The sequence below is a fragment of the Bicyclus anynana genome, chromosome 14 (assembly GCF_947172395.1).
Source record: "Bicyclus anynana chromosome 14, ilBicAnyn1.1, whole genome shotgun sequence".
NCBI lineage: Eukaryota > Metazoa > Arthropoda > Insecta > Lepidoptera > Nymphalidae > Bicyclus > Bicyclus anynana.
In genome coordinates, this window is record NC_069096.1 from 5,870,372 (window position 1) to 5,887,706 (window position 17,335).

Genomic DNA, 17,335 nt, shown 5'->3' on the forward strand with positions numbered 1-17,335 from the left:
CCCGTTTTCATCATGTCAAGATCTGATGATGGGGTCCTGGAGAAATCGAGGGAAACTTTCAAAAATCGTAACTCAACAACATATTTTGGGGGATTTTTTATTGCCTAGATCTTGAATTGAAATCTAGTATAATTACACTAAAACTGGATAAATAAAAAATTTCATTAAAAAAAAATTCAACCGACTTCACTAACATAAAACGTACCGACTAAACTAAAAAGCGAAAAATAACATCATACCTATTATGTTCTCCGTGGAGCAGTGGTATGCGGCGTGGATTTACAAGACGAAGTTCCTGCGTTGGATCCCCGGACGGGCCGATTGAGGTTTTCTTAATTGATCAAGGTCTGGATGGTGGGAGGCTTCGGCCGTGGCTAGTTACCACCCTACCGGCAAAGACGTACCGCTAAGCGATTTAGCGTTCCGGTACGATGCCGTGTAGAAACCGAAAGGGGTGTGGATTTTCATAGAGGGGGGTGAAATAGGGGTTGAAAGTTTACATTGATTTCCTCGCGGGCGAATTCGCGGGCATCCGCTAGTACCTTTAAATTCCGTGGGAACTATAGTTGCCACGGGAATGATAGTTGCCATAATAAAAAATGTATTGTAATGGTGACAGAATCTTCCGTGACAGATGGCTAAGTTCTCATTAAGACATTCTATACGTCTGTGGTCTTGTCTTTATTTGACGTTTGGGTGCCTGTGGTCTGACTCTGAGCTAGGTCTGTGCTTTTACTAGTCAACTTATTGATCTGTGTTGTTCTCTGTTGTCTATGCCTTTGGCTGGTGTGAAGTCTGTGGTAATCAAAGTGAAGTGGCATTGTTTGCATTATTTGACGTTTGTACTTTGTTTTGTGTTTGTGACTTGTGTTCTGTGGTCTATAATCTTAAATAGATTATAGAAATTTTAAACTATTAGAATTATTATAATAAATAATAATATTTCTCGATCTATATTTTATCTAACCAACTTTTAGTTAAAAATGGGGAAAGATGATCTTTCTACAAAGAAACGCCGCAAATTAACGACCCAAACTTCCAACGACGCTAAGTTGTTACCGGGTGATGTTTACAAGGTTAGAATAAATATTAATTTACTATTTGGGTTAGAATTTGTAGCAATATCATTTGTAAATTTATACGGAGTGTTATTCTGTATCAATAAAGCTGTTAACAAAACCAGTTGCATACGAGCCATCCCGTCGCATAATGGAAAATCGCATCGTTTTTATAAATATTGATTATACAAACTCTTTTCCATTTCAGAGAGTTGTTGAGTTTGAAGAGTCTGAGGCACAGATTCGATCAGCTGATAAAGATGCTTGTTTGTTCAAAAAGTTATGCCAGGATGTACGGCAAATATTTTCTGATGTGGCAGAGTTGAAAGCTAAGGGTACAGATGAGGTATGTGCATGTATCTAATTTAATTTTCTAAGTTACATGTAAACATATTTACACAATTTTCTTTTAATTTTAGGCTATTGAAAAAATTACCGCCAAGAAAATAGAAGCATCATTAATATTGGTTGCTTTAAAAAAACTGAATAGACTGGAAAAAGTTAGGACGCGGGCTGGTAGAGATGCGCTGCACAAAGAAAAACAAAGAGTGGATTCTACACATCTACTGCTGCAGAACTTACTCTACGAAGCAGACCATCTTGATAAAGAAGTAACTAAATGTCTACAGTTCAAATCAAAAGATGAGGAAATAGAACTTGTTCCTATCAAGGATTTTTACAGAGACGCACCGGCTGAGATTTCACGCCCTGTAAGTATTATTATTATTATTTTTATATAAAAATAATAAGAATATTTAAATTGAGTTGTTTTTGTCTTATTTTAGGATATAACCAAAACAGATGAACATCAACAGCAGTTAGCGAGGCTAGAATGGGAGTTACGTCAGCGAAGAGAGCTTGCTGGTGTTTGTAGTGAACTTGTAGCTTCAAAAGAGCGTGTGGCGGCTGCCATAGCTGCTGCTCGGTCGAGATTAGATGCTCTAGGACCTCATTTAAAAGATGTATTAAAAGCAACGAAACCTCTTCAAGAGTGCTTGGCTCTTAGGCTAGATGAGAAACGTGCAGAGACACAGGCTGCTGCTCTACTGCCACCACCATTGTTTTTGCTTTATGCTAATGCTGGTGCCTACTCTGATGTTCTTGGCGCTAAGAATGTAACTGTTGGTAAGTATCATCTTAAGAACAAACTCAGTTCCTGTATTAGATTGTAGTAAATAAATATTTAGTTTCTGTAATTAAAATTTGAATTATTTTTAGCTATTAGTGGAGATGAAGATGAGGCAAGAAGGCAGGAGCAGGTAACAAATGAAGAGAGTGATGTAGTTTTGTCTAATGATTCAGATTCAGACCTAGATAATATTGATGAGGATCTCAGAGACAGTAAAAAGAAAAGGCATCATAGAACTGCAAAGATATCCAAAGAAGAAAAAGCAGAGGCCAAAAAGAAAGAAGTTCTTAAAATGCATCCACTCAATGTTCATGTAACTGTGAAGAATTCTGATGAAACTTCACTTAACTTGGTATTTTCTTACATGATACATCTTAAGATAGTGGTTGTAAAATTTATCATGAATGTTTCAAAGCCTGTAACTGGAGTGTCAGCAGCTGATGTTCTGACCGGCGATTGTGTGCTGACAGAACTGTATATTGGCGACACGGGTAGCGACTCACCACACCCTGCTACAGCATACTTGCTGAATGCTGCCGGCATATCTGAACCTTTTTCACATTTCATCTCTGAAATTGGAAAACCGTACATATGGGCTCAAAGAATGTGTGGCTTAGATTTTATGACTATTGTTTCTGGTGAAAATAAATCTAATATGAATATTCAGCCTTGTCAAAGCCTTAGTGTTACTAGTGTGGAAAATTTCATTTTTACATTGAAAAAGAGATTAAAAGCAAGAGTTGAATTAATGAAAGAACTTCAAGATTTGGAGTCTGGTAAAATTGTACCCAGTAAAGGGTTCTCATGTTCTTTGAAACTATCTGGGTCTTTGACCCAATGGCAGTCAATAACTTGGCATGAGTACAGCCAAGCGCCTTCAACTGCACATTTCATATCAGAAAACTTGGTCACTGAAGCAAATATGTTATATCGTGCAATTGTTACACGACAATCTGCAAAGCTGGTTGCTTTAGTGGCAGTGTGTAGTGATTACCCAAAAAAGGCACCTCTATTTTCATTGACTATGCACTGGAATGGAACTCACAATGCCTTGACCAATGATGATATCAGGGACATAGAAAGAGTGATAAATACAGATTGGGACCCAAGTGCAAAAGTGCCATGTACTCTTTCATCTCAAATCATGAAACTACTGACTTGTCTGGATGTCCTCTTAGAATCAATGGGATCTCCCGAGTTTCCACCTGACAAAGTCATGTTGCAGTCTGTGAGAGGACGTAATAGGATGAAGCCATATAAATTTCTAAAACAAGGTGCAGGAGTTTTTGTGCAGTACTAAGAGCACTATAATATTATAACATGTAGAAAAATAAATGTTTTTCCAATATCATGGTCTTTTATAAAAATGATATTCATATGAAGATGCGATGTTGAAAATAAGTTATTAAAATAAAACAAACTAGATTTATATTACAACAGTCTTTATTCTTATTTCGGTAAAGCATTGAACTTTCTGAAAAAGAAATACACAATGATAATAATCACAATTTGGCAAAATAACATAATTTGTTGTGAGTATATAGACAAATAATTTTTTATACTGATTTTTTTTCAAAAAATACTTAAATCATTTTTCAACTTAACCTAAAAATGCCATATTGTTATTTATTGGTCGATAATGAGATCTCTCTATCATGTCCACTTTGAGATATTCCATATTTTGCACTTTAAATAACACTACAAATATGTATAGCATAATAAAATGTAATACAATAATTACGATATTTTCGAAAAACCATTCTACACTTTCTATGGTGTTTTTTTTTATATTTTAATTTTATAATATTTAAACTCTAAAAAGTGTCAATGGTGGCTGAAGTATATTTGTATGTTCGTTTAAATTAAAGTAATAAGTGCTGGCACTCAGCTGAAGCTGAATATAATATCTGAAATCTGAATCTGGAGTACATAATATGTATATAGAAGTATAATTAGGACTATTTCAATAATTACAACCATGAACAATTTGTGGGGACAGCATAATGACACAATTATCTACTTAAAATTTATATTAAGCTGTACTAAAATCTTTACACTACACTCTCTAGGGGTTTCTAGTATATCCTATCACTTGCAAGAAAACATCGCTACATACAGTTAAAAAAATATAACTCACTATTGCAATCTCTGTTAATCTTCATCGCTAAACAACAGATGTGTAGAGGATTACTTTGTATTGATATTGTTCACTTATAAACCTTTTATACACTTTTTTAAATAGTTTATCACTGCAAGTCATTTTTTTTAAACAAAATAAAATCACTTCTCGTCTTGCGTTTCTTGTGTACTTATTTCTAGGTAAAGATGTCTTATTGCATTATGAGATCCCGGCCTCTAACTTCACGTCCATAATTTTCCGCGGCCCCTTGAGGCAGTTGAGTCGCCTTTGAACTGCGTCCCGGTCTGCAAGGATAAAATTTATTGTTGTTAGTTATACAAAATCATCAACTTTCATCATGTGTGGGGCTGGCCTGTGTAAGTGGATCATCACATCATGTTATACACTTGATGTTGTGTTTCTTGTAATTACCTAACTAATATGTCTATCGTTTGTTTTGTTAAGTTTTCACATATTATAAACAGCTAGAACAATTTTGATTTTAAAAGGCTTTGAAGAAGGATATAGACCATTCGTCGTAAAAATTTGCGGATATTCGCTCTGCAGCTATCATTGTTCAATATTAATGTCAATTTCTGAAACCTATCAGTATCACAGACCTTGACTTGATCTCCTCACCTAAATTCACGTAGGCTAACCATTGAACTACTAACTACTTTTTATCTCAGAAAAATCCAAGGTTCCCATGAATGATGAATATTTTAACATTCCATGGATTCACTGTCACCCGGGTGCCGGGTTCATCGTGTGGTAGAGAGAAAACTCCTAACAGAGCTCCGGATTTGGCGGACCGAGGACCGTTGATACGGTGTAGGTTAAGGATGTCCTTGACAGTTAACTAACACTCCTCTTAGCTTGTGTTGTTCTCCCTGTCTAGTCGAATTTGGTATATGTAATCCTTTGCAGCTTTGGATACCCGTTCTAATTTAGAACATTAGAACTTGCTGCATTTCTAGTAAGGCCAAGGTCTTTAAGCAAGCTATAGAGAGGTTTTGCTGGTAACTGTCTTTGCCACAGTTTACAAAGTAACCAAGTAATTTTTACTTAGTTCATTTGGTAGGTCATAATATTTATTCACTAGAGACGAATGAGACGAATATCTTAGCAATTCATTGATTCACCGTGCGGGTGCCGGGTCCTTCGCGTGGCAGAGAGAAACCTCCGAGCAGAGTCCTGGACTTGTGACCACTGGATTTAGGGTTAAGGAATTCCTTGACAATCGATTAACACTCACCTTCTCCGCTCGTGTTGTTCTCCCTGCCTAGCCAAATTTGGTAAGAGCCTATTAGAGCAGTTTTGGATACCCATTCTATTACACAACTTGCTGAAGGCTTGTAAAAAAAAAGATTTCACATAAACGGAGTCTCAGGCACCCCACGAGAAATGAAGTAAGAGCGGTCGGACTCATCACCAAGGGGTGGTGGTTCGATCCCCGCTCCGTTGTTCTATTGTCGTACCCACTCCTAATAGTCTTTTCCGACTAGTTGGAGAAGAATGGGAATATTGGCCATATTTAATAGTTATGGTAAATAGTCTTTAAAAAAAAAGAAAAGTTCTTACACTTGGAGAGGGTGGTGCGGTGGTGCGGATGCAGCGGGTGGCGCTGCACCAGCGAGTGCAGCAGCACCTGCGCGGACATGTAGCGCCGCTCGCACTCCTTCACGTCGCCGAACAACTCCTCGATTGCAGCCATTTGGCACTGAGGACAAACATTTTATACTATTAGATATGTCACTAGCTCGTCAGAACTGAGGCGAACAAAAGTGGCTAATTGTCTTAATTTTATTTGGTCGCATTGTAAACAATGAAAATTATTTAAACGAATAATACCTAAATATTGTCTGCAATGTTGAGTTGTGTTCAGTTTGTTGTGTTATTAAACCACTAAAACGATTTTTAAAATTCTTTCACCTGCATAATCCGCTGATAATATGGTAGTCGCTAGTAATATAGGCTACATTTTATCCTTGTATTCCTACTAGCACGTGGGACAGTAATATGAGGGAGCCATACAAACTAAATAACAAAAAGTTAGACCTCGACCAATTTAGAATTTTTTTTTTACAATTAGGTATGTTTTACTGAGTAGTATAGGCTATATTTTATCCTCATATGCCGACGTAAAACAGTAACTACAAAACACAAATGAAGAAATACGGACAAAGTAAATATGAAGACAACAAAATGAAGTAAGGTTTAAAATCAATAATATTTTAATAATATTACCTCTAAGTTCTATGTACAAAAATCATTGACCTCATATAATAAAAGGACGCACAATCATGTACAAAATTTCACTTAAAAACTGGCTAATATTGCTTTGACAGTTTTAAAATCATTGGTAAAGAAAATTATACCTAAAGGCCTTTAAATATTGTCCAATATTCAATAAAATCCCAAATTCAGAGCAAATTCAACCTTAAGGATAGAGTTTAAGGTTGAATTTGCAAATGTGACTACTTGAATTGAGTGCCAAGAAATTGTGTTTGGTTCTCATTGAGTGGGGATGTTTTTTGGTCGCTGATTGTGCTTCCACTTTTTAATACACTATGCACAAAAATTAAGGGAGCAGAAAAAAAATCCAAATTTTTGGGGGATTTTCAACAGGCTGTAACTTATACAAAAATGGTCGTACAGCAAAAAAATAAGAAGCAAATTGTAGCTCTAAGTGTTTAGTTTTTGGATCTGAGTTTGAAATTTTTTTTTTGAAAATATTTTTCGAGTAATCATAAGAAAACCACTGAAAAAAAATTTTCGAAATTTTTTTGGTTTTTTTTTTTAATCTACGGACGTGGAAAAAATTTTTTCGACTCAACCTCCATATGGACCGGATAGCTTGTTTATTCAGATTTAATTTCGTTTTTTTTAAATCTCGATACGAGCATTTCTCGCTGAGATATCGATGTTTGAATGGAAAAAAATCATTTTGTCTTTGATTACCAATATCTCAGCAACCAATGATCGCACAGAAATTTTGAGGTTGGTTTCAAAAATTTGAATAAACTCTCTACAAGGGTTGGCAATTGAATTTTGAAAAAAAAATTTTATTTCAATCATTACATGAATTTGAAAAAGCATCCAAAAAAGGGCTTTTTGTCGTTTTTTGGAAAATCAAGCGCCCAATCAAAAATATTGCGGAAACCACTGACGTTAAGTGTGCCTTTTACTGTTCAATATACCCACAAAAACCCTACAAAGTTTCAATTCAATCCAGCCAACCGTTTTTTTTTCCCACTTGATCGAAAAATCATAATTCTGAAAATTGTGTGGAAGTGACGAACCACAGGGTCTCAATCTCTGATAAAACCACACACATACACGTGCGCAAGCACAAAAGCGTAAATTATGACATTTTTGTGGGTATATTGAACAGTAAAAGGCACACTTAATGTCAGTGGTTTCCGCAATATTTTTGATTGGGCGCTTGATTTTCCAAAAAACGACAAAAAGCCCTTTTTTGGATGCTTTTTCAAATTCATGTAATGATTGAAATAAAATTTTTTTTTCAAAATTCAATTGCCAACCCTTGTAGAGAATTTATTCAAATTTTTGAAACCAACCTCAAAATTTCTGTGCGATCATTGGTTGCTGAGATATTGGTAATCAAAGACAAAATGATTTTTTTCCATTCAAACATCGATATCTCAGCGAGAAATGCTCGTATCGAGATTTAAAAAAAACGAAATTAAATCTGAATAAACAAGCTATCCGGTCCATATGGAGGTTGAGTCGAAAAAATTTTTTCCACGTCCGTAGATTAAAAAAAAAAACCAAAAAAATTTCGAAAATTTTTTTTCAGTGGTTTTCTTATGATTACTCGAAAAATATTTTCAAAAAAAAATTTTCAAACTCAGATCCAAAAACTAAACACTTAGAGCTACAATTTGCTTTTTATTTTTTTGCTGTACGACCATTTTTGTATAAGTTACAGCCTGTTGAAAATCCCCCAAAAATTTGGATTTTTTTTCTGCTCCCTTAATTTTTGTGCATAGTATAGAAGATCAATGACAAAAACGCATCACAAAATAAAACTCACTAATTCGATAGCGTGTTCGTAGAGTATTTTATCACATACAGCTGGCGTCACACCGGCTTCGTGCAGCCGACGTGACTCGTTCACGATCCATTTGTACTTTCCGTTCATCAGAGATACAACTGTAAAAGAAGTTAACAATTCTATCAAAAATTGCCTGTAAATATGTCACACGATGCAGTTTGATTTTTTTTATTATAATTATCCATCTTACCCCCCAAAAGTGACCTTCATATTCAAAAATTTCAGAGTTCTTCTGAAGTTTTCTGAAGGAAGAAACTTCCAACTTCTGTATTTTTTTCAAAATTTTAAGTTTCGGAGAAGAAGGGGCAAGGGGGGGGGGGGGGCGGTTGGTCTTGAATAACTTGGAAACCATTTATTACAAAATTCCGATAAAAATAAACTTCTTTACATTTCTTCTTTGAGATCTTCTTTACAAGAGGTGTCATTTTCACTGTCACTTAACATAATGCAGTTTGAAAAACTTTTTTTTGTGTTTTTCATTTTCCCCCTCAAAAGGGACCATCATATTCAAACATTTTAGAGTTCTATTATTTTCCGGAAATATTTAGAAAACTATCTTCTGTATTTTATTCAAAAGTATAAATTCAGTACTTTCGGAGAAAAGGGTCCATTTTCTTTCACCTATTCACGTACATATATATCTGTGTTTGGGTCACAAGAATTGATATGTGTACCAAATGCAACTGGATTGGTCCAATACATTCGGAGAAAACAGACATACATTAAATTGTGCGCGAGTGATATTATAAGGGTTCCGTTTTTGTACAATGTACTTCGGAATCCTAAAAAGTGATAATCGTAGAAAAAAAAGTGACAATATAGGGAATAAACGTGAGAATGATAGTTTCTCCCGCGGTCGCTCGCACGTGCGTACGTACCGTTGCGCACTTGCGGCGTGGGCTGCAGCGTGCGCGAGCGGTAGTGCGCGGCGGCGAGCCGCAGGCCGGCCGCCAGCGCCTGCATCGCCTGCACCAGCAGCCCGAGCCGCACGCTCTCGTTGCTCCTCTCTGTGCAGGACACACTCTTGGTAACTAAACTACTTCCTTTATAATAATAATAATAATAATAATAATAATAATAATAAAAATATAAATAAAAATACTATATAGGAATTAAGTGTGAGTTCGAGCGTGCATTTACATTTACGGAGTGCATAAACAGTCAGCGTAGTTACCGTCCGAGGCGTCCATGAGCGCGGCGAGCGGCGCGCCGCACGACACGGCGAGGTCGCTCAGCAGCTCGGCGAGCATCAGCACAAAGTTCAACTGTGAGAATACCTTGCTGTGCTCCTCCTGCGCACAAACACCACAAGAGGTTTAATACTCATGTTATAAATTATAGAAATAATAATCATTTGTTATGTATGTATAACTATGTTAGAAACTAAGTTTCGTGTCTGCCCTTTTCAAGTGCATCTTGATGCCACGCAGCAGCGCGTCGGGCAGTGCGCCACGCTTGTACTGTGTACTCACCGCTAGGATGGTCTCCTCCTGCAGGTTGGGTATGTAGACGGGCGGGTCGTGGTGCATCTTGATGCCACGCAGCAGCGCGTCGGGCAGTGCGCCACGCTTGTACTGTGTACTCACCGCTAGGATGGTCTCCTCCTGCAGGTTGGGTATGTAGACGGGCGGGTCGTGGTGCATCTTGATGCCACGCAGCAGCGCGTCGGGCAGTGCGCCACGCTTGTACTGTGTACTCACCGCTAGGATGGTCTCCTCCTGCAGGTTGGGTATGTAGACGGGCGGGTCGTGGTGCATCTTGATGCCACGCAGCAGCGCGTCGGGCAGTGCGCCACGTTTGTACTGTGTACTCACCGCTAGGATGGTCTCCTCCTGCAGGTTGGGTATGTAGACGGGCGGGTCGTGGTGCATCTTGATGCCACGCAGCAGCGCGTCGGGCAGTGCGCCACGCTTGTACTGTGTACTCACCGCTAGGATGGTCTCCTCCTGCAGGTTGGGTATGTAGACGGGCGGGTCGTGGTGCATCTTGATGCCACGCAGCAGCGCGTCGGGCAGTGCGCCACGCTTGTACTGTGTACTCACCGCTAGGATGGTCTCCTCCTGCAGGTTGGGTATGTAGACGGGCGGGTCGTGGTGCATCTTGATGCCACGCAGCAGCGCGTCGGGCAGTGCGCCACGCTTGTACTGTGTACTCACCGCTAGGATGGTCTCCTCCTGCAGGTTGGGTATGTAGACGGGCGGGTCGTGGTGCATCTTGATGCCACGCAGCAGCGCGTCGGGCAGTGCGCCACGCTTGTACTGTGTACTCACCGCTAGGATGGTCTCCTCCTGCAGGTTGGGTATGTAGACGGGCGGGTCGTGGTGCATCTTGATGCCACGCAGCAGCGCGTCGGGCAGGGCGCCACGCTTGTACTGTGTACTCACCGCTAGGATGGTCTCCTCCTGCAGGTTGGGTATGTAGACGGGCGGGTCGTGGTGCATCTTGATGCCACGCAGCAGCGCGTCGGGCAGTGCGCCACGTTTGGGCGACGCCTCGCCGCTCGCCTTCAGCGCTGCCAGTGTCACCGGCGGCGAAGACCCTGCATTAACAATGTGATCATGTTTACAAACTTACGTAATCAGAATTTCATTAAATACAATCCTAAAATAGGTCAGTAATACAAATAATCATAATCTTGAAAATTTAACTAGCGACTGATAAACCATACATAAGGCCCGATACTCTTTGACCCCTCACTCATTATATAACACTACAGTAGGTACCAAGCCGAAAAACGATAATTAATGTTCCTAGTATAATGATATTAAAGTTAAGTAACTATCATTATCCATATCGGTTACGTCCTTATTATACTTATGTTAAATTAAAATTAATAATGTTAAATAATCTAGAAAACTGTATGTCTGTCACTCTATTACATTGTCATTTTTATTTTTATAATAGGTTTACGCTTTTACAATATTATGCCTAATGGAAAGCTAAAGTTAAATAAGGTTGGCGTGCTTGACAAGTAATTTCCAATAGGCTAAGGCACTTAATTTTGAGACATGATTACATGAACATTTTAGTTTTAAATGTGTTTTTGACAATACGAGCCAAAACGCCTGAAATGACATTTTTCAACTGTTTCATGACGTCGTTTGCGTTTTTGACGCTTTTTTGACGCTTGGAAATCTTGGTGAAAATACGTGATATTTAAATTAAGTTTTAAAAGAAATCCTTAACTTTTATTAATGGATATTGATATATTTCGGACCTTATTCCATGTACTACACGAAATTAATATTGTTCATATTAAATTTAATATGAGTCAATTACCATATTCATTCTTATCTGGAACCTGAACAAATCATACGTTTCAGGAAATACAGACGTCATAACATTTCACATGTTAGCTGTAAGGTAATGACATCGTACCTGATCTCCTGTATGAAGGACTGTTGGTCGGAGAGACCTGCCACAGCGACGGCGGCGGGGAGCTCCCGGAGGCGCTTCGTCTGCGAGTCGAAGGGGGAGTCCCCATTGTGAACGGTACCTACAAATTAAAGCAATTATAAATGTATTTACAATAATTTAAGTATCTCAATATAGCAATTATACTTGTTGGCTATTTTTTACAAGTTATAAACCGAGCAGATTTTCCACATGTTAATATATACATTGCTTTAAGACACACAAAACGTTAAAATGAACATACAAGGTGTTAACTGAAGCTCTGTATCCATCAACCTGAGCCGTAAGTGTTAAGCTTTAAGTGCCGGTAATTAGCGGCAATTATCATTATTTATAATAAAAAACGAGTGTGCTTTAGACCATACAACTAAGGTAAAACTTTATTCAAAAATAAAAAAAAACAAAGCGCCATCTATGAGCCTCGCGCCATTACCACAGGTAGGAACTTGAAGTGTACAAAAAGGAATAGTTTCTAAGTTCTCTAAAAACGCCATCTGCTGGTAGTTTGTTATAGTATGCTTGTAGATTACACTTTTCGTAATGCATTCACCAAGAAGTTATAATAATAAAAAATTAAAACCAAACCCAACATGGCGACGTTTCGGTTGTGGTTCGAGCGCAGCACGTCGCACGCGCTGGCCGGGTTCTGTCCACAAACACCATGTCATCTAGGACAACGCACCGTGTAAATAGCTAGTTACTCACAGTGGGCGGAGAGAGCGAGCCGATGTTGGCGGCGTTTCGGTTGTGGTTCGAGCGCAGCACGTCTATGGGCTGCGAGCGCGGCACGTCGCACGCGCTCGCCGGGTTCTGTTCACAAACACCATGTTATCTAACGGGTTAGTTACACAGCAACGAGGTATAAATAGTGCTGCTAGGAGAAAAAGTATGAGGCAAAAATTATGCTTCTTCTCGCGAAATTCTAGCCTCCTGGCAACACTAGTTACAAGTAATAAACACACGAAGCACACACGTAATTTAATGTTACAAAAGCTCTATAAAACACACACACAATATTTATAAAATAATCCATCACATTTACGTAACGTAGCGTTTCTGGCTCTTTACCACCATTAAATCCTTTTGTCTGCACATGTTATCTCTGTCTTGTATCCACGTAAAATATTTTAAAAACTGTAATTCCTATTTTGTCTCACAGTGAAGTTAAGTACATTTGATATAATATTCTCAATCACCTTCCTGTGTCGCTCCAGATCCCTAAAAGCCTTACATGGTTTATGGACCTCAAATAATAAAAAAAGAACGCACCCAAAACCAACAAGTAAAGCCAACTAAATTATCGCACTATATTACACACGATCAGTTTACCGTCAAGTCCGCAGGACTCTCAGAGATGTAGAGCAGCCCAGTAAACTTGACCGTGAGTGCTAGCCACTCACGTAATGACAATAGGTATAAATATGTTGTCCCCTATCTATGAACAACTCGGACCGGATCTGGCAGGGCTTCTGGCCGAGCCTCGCGTTTACGCTGCCTAAGAAGCTTTTAGCAAACACACGATTAGAGAACACACTCACTCGTGTGGGCGGTGCATTGGACGCAGTGTCGAGAGCGTGCGCAGGCGGCGCGGGAGCGTCGGCAGGAGCGTCGGGCGGCGCCTGCAGTGCCAGCGAGCGCGGGCGCGGCGCCGCTTCGGACGCTGATGAGCCGTGCGAGCCGTGTGACGTGTGCGAGCCGTCCGCCGACCCGCTGTCCGCGTCCACCACTACGAAGTCCTCCGCGCCCGGCCACAGATCTGATGAATCCGCTGTAAACATACACACCTACAGTCAAATATAAAAAAAATTAATCTGTTGTAACCACACGACTGAATTCAAACTTCTTTCAATAATAAAAAACAAAGCGCCATCTATAAGCCTCAGGCATAACTGCATCGCAACAGGAAGTGTATAAAAAGGGATTGTTTCAAAGTTATCTAAGAACGCCATCTACTGGTACTATGGTCTTAGATGGCAGCACGCATCGCCCGATTATACTTTTCATAACGCATTTACCAACTCACTCCTCAAGTCAAGCATTCGTAAAGAAGAAAATTATATTTATTTATTAGATAACCAGGCAGCATAGGATTTTTTTTCGGTTCAGTGGTTACAGCAAAAAAGAAATTTTGTGGTAAGGAATGGGAGATATTTTCACTTACTTTGATTGTATGGACATGGACGAGGGAGTTTTAAGTTGGACAATCTTCAATGGCGTGCACAAGATTTTTAACTAGGGTATGCACTATAAGTAAAAATTGGAAAATTCCTTGGGTTTGTATTGAGTCCTCAAGTAGGCATTGCATTTTTGAATCAATTTTTTTGCGCCACTAACAATCTCTATATATGAGATTATCTTTAACTAAACATGCAGTAAGTATCTGAGTTGAATGCACGATATCTGATAGCATTCGGTAGGAAAGGAAACACCTTTTATTACGTAATAATTATAAAATTCATTAAGTTTTAAATAACAAAAGGTGCAATAGTGTTTTACACTCGTAAGCACTCTAATCAAGCGTATTATTTGTGTTTACAAAGCTGGTGAAAAGATACACATTACACACTAATGTCACGCGGCATCACCAACGTTATCGACAACGTAACTACTCTAACAATAGTTATAGTTTGTGTATCTATAAAAATACTTCGCTTAATCAAATATTATATATTTTGTTTTATGTTAAAATGCGATCAATTTAACAGCACAGTAAAGCTGTTTAAACATGCGCACTAAGAAACAGGCGAAGCTTATCTATCTTTGTCGCTTTTTATCTATACTGAAGTAGATTTTTCTTCTATCTTGATCTTGATCTATTTGATCAACAAAAGTCTCTTTTGTATCTGTCAAGTGACGTGCTGACTGAAATCTCGAACTCGACTCACCCACTCTTTTAAACCGTTTGATACGCCAGCTACACACGATCTTTTTCTTTCTTTTTCACAGCCCACAGCCCCTTAGCACGCTGAATCGTGTGTGGCTGGTGTTATTTAACATTATCTTTTTGCGTATTTGCCAATAAGTTGATTATTATTTTGTGACGCTATGCAGCGATGACGTTCGTGTGATGAAGATGGAATGATGTATTACAAGCAGCTATAGCATCCGCTACTCCGTACGTATATGTGCATTGCATATCCTCTAGTCGAAGGAATACGTACGGAGCGGTACTAAATAAAATAAATTAAACATAATTTGATTAAAAAAAAAAAACATACATACAGCCGAACGTAGAACCTCCTCCTTTTTGGAAGTCGGTTAAAAAGTTAGCACTTATAGTATAGCATGTTGCACGTAAAACAGCATTTTGTTGTACATAAACCGTTATATACAGAAATATATCAAAACTTACGCAAATCGACAGATAGTGACATCAATAAAGTTACTTAAAATTTAGAATATTTGCCATATCTTTTAAATATGACCAATATTCCTGTTGCCCTCCAATTAAGGTCCGGCCGCTAATAGATTCCGTTTCTGACAGGTCGTGATCGAATGGGCGATGTAACTTCGTACTGGCGTACAAGGCTGTTGAACTGAGCTGTTTCAAGGTTATGCCAACTGTTTGTCTTTGTAGTGATGAGACAAAATAAAGAGGCAATTGTTATTGAATATGAGTGGGTACGACAATAATCCAGCGGGCTTTATTATATGTTACCGTTAAATTGTAAAATACGTTAGTTTATAATCTCACTCGCGATATTGTAATCTGTCGATATATTGTGAACTGAACTTACTGATTACAATTTAACGTGTTATTTTTCGGTATATAATCTATCGAAATGAAACTGTTAAATTGCAATGTTAAGACGTCAACTGTCCGGACTTGTCCCTGATTGGTCAACCTTACGGCAGAGCTTTCTGTGTCCATAGAGTTAGGAATGAAACACGTCAGACAAATAAAATACTTCAAGAATTGTGACATCACGTATTTATTTATTATTTATTATACCTACAGACTGACCTATTTTTATGTTCGATTTTTTATGTTCTAACCTAACTTTAGATTTGACAAAATTATACTTATAAATAACAATAACAACATTTTACCTAAACTGAGAAACGCACTGGCCACCCCTCCGATTTTCTTTATTTTTCTTTTTTCTTTGTTTTGTCCAATGTAATTTTTTACTATTTTTATTATGCCCGCTGTAATTTTTAAATATTTTTGTAACTCTATGGTAAATTCATTCTGATTGACAATTTAACGGTTTCACTTCGATAGACGAAAAAATTAACCGAAAAATAACACGTTAAATTGTAATCAGTATGTTCAGTTCACAATATATCGACAGACTACAATATCGCGAGTGAGGTTATAAACTAACGTATTTTACAATTTAACGGTGATATATACATTTAAAATACATAAAAACAAACCTGTACGCAAGCGCAGTTCAACTATTGTTCTCCGGAGCACTGAATACATATTCCGATGTACTAGAAAGCCGGCAAAACAAAAAAACGGTACGTGTATCGGTGAGGCGAACAGTTGCGCGACATTGTTCTTGCGCCAACTTACTGAAACTGCCGCGCAACGCTAATTGTGTTATATTTAGATTTTAGCTATTTATGTCGTAAAAATATTGACGATTATAGCTCTGATGTAAGATGACATGTCATAGATATAAGTTGTACCTCTTTATATTTAAGGAGCTATTTTTATCTCGCGCAAATAACTAAGGCGTTGTGCAAATTAAAATATTTTATTGTAAATAATAATAATTTAGCAGCGAACCTTGAAAACGAAACTGAATGTACGTACCTATGTCATTTGCCGTATAGATAGACCTATATTATTTTTTTTTGTTCTATTATCCTCGTGCGATCAGTTGACAGGCTATGAGCAGAGGTGTTGTAAGTAAATTTAACGGTTAAAAAGCAATCTTCCCCAGGTGGAGCAGCTCCATGTAAATGTTATTTATGGCTTTCAATCAAATTTGCCGCCTTTTCAAGCGTTGAATCGCCTGTTGTATAGTTAACTGTACAGCCAGGTGATTCGGATGGTTTGGTTGATGGTTGATGGTTCTATATTAAATTTAAAACTTTTACTGTAGGTAAAGAAAACCTCATTGACGTCACAATATTATTTCAGATTTTTACTATTTATTTGTGTATGTCTTTCTTCTGATAGTTGTAAATAAAGCAATTAACTCTAATTATTAAATTAATAACTTATATTAATAGTAAACAAAACTACACAAAACAGACACTTAAAAGTGTAAGCGTAGGGATGCTTGATTGAATTATTACGGCAATAAAATCGATATGCCGCGACGACGCCGCCGACGGCGAAGGTTATCTCGCAGCTCTAAATAGAACATAACGTTGAAAAACCATATTTAAATGCTCTACTCTACATTGAACACCAAAAATTAATATCAAAACACAAATAACAATAATCTCTTAAACAAAAAATTAAAAGAAAAAACATATGTTTATTACAAGTAAAATTTTAACGCATTATAATGACCGATAGTATTTTTATATCTAGGTATTTAATTCAAATCTATTTATTTTCACTATCTGTTCTTTTA

At 37.9% G+C, this 17,335-nt stretch overlaps 2 protein-coding genes across 3 annotated transcripts in view; one reads left to right on the forward strand and one right to left on the reverse strand.

Moving 5' to 3' along the window:
• The first annotated feature begins 850 nt into the window (after positions 1-850).
• LOC112046192 (THO complex subunit 5 homolog) lies at positions 851-3,535 on the forward strand. Its single transcript, XM_024082742.2, has 5 exons — positions 851-1,076; positions 1,267-1,404; positions 1,478-1,768; positions 1,844-2,183; positions 2,277-3,535. Exons 1-5 carry the CDS (start codon positions 984-986, stop codon positions 3,485-3,487), a joined length of 2,073 nt encoding a protein of 690 aa, XP_023938510.2. The 5' UTR covers positions 851-983; the 3' UTR covers positions 3,488-3,535.
• A 77-nt stretch (positions 3,536-3,612) lies between these two features.
• Positions 3,613-17,335, reverse strand: part of LOC112046190 (serine/threonine-protein kinase unc-51) — a 67,287-nt gene continuing 53,564 nt past the window's right edge. For both annotated transcript variants that reach the window (XM_052885329.1, XM_052885330.1), the window contains 9 exons: positions 13,337-13,566; positions 12,504-12,608; positions 11,763-11,880; positions 9,857-10,923; positions 9,559-9,676; positions 9,263-9,391; positions 8,364-8,482; positions 5,888-6,026; positions 3,613-4,611 (listed from right to left, as the gene is read on the reverse strand). In XM_052885329.1, the coding sequence (XP_052741289.1) occupies positions 4,526-4,611; positions 5,888-6,026; positions 8,364-8,482; positions 9,263-9,391; positions 9,559-9,676; positions 9,857-10,923; positions 11,763-11,880; positions 12,504-12,608; positions 13,337-13,566 (2,111 nt within the window). In that variant the 3' untranslated portion in view covers positions 3,613-4,525. The remainder of the gene's footprint in view (positions 4,612-5,887; positions 6,027-8,363; positions 8,483-9,262; positions 9,392-9,558; positions 9,677-9,856; positions 10,924-11,762; positions 11,881-12,503; positions 12,609-13,336; positions 13,567-17,335) is intronic.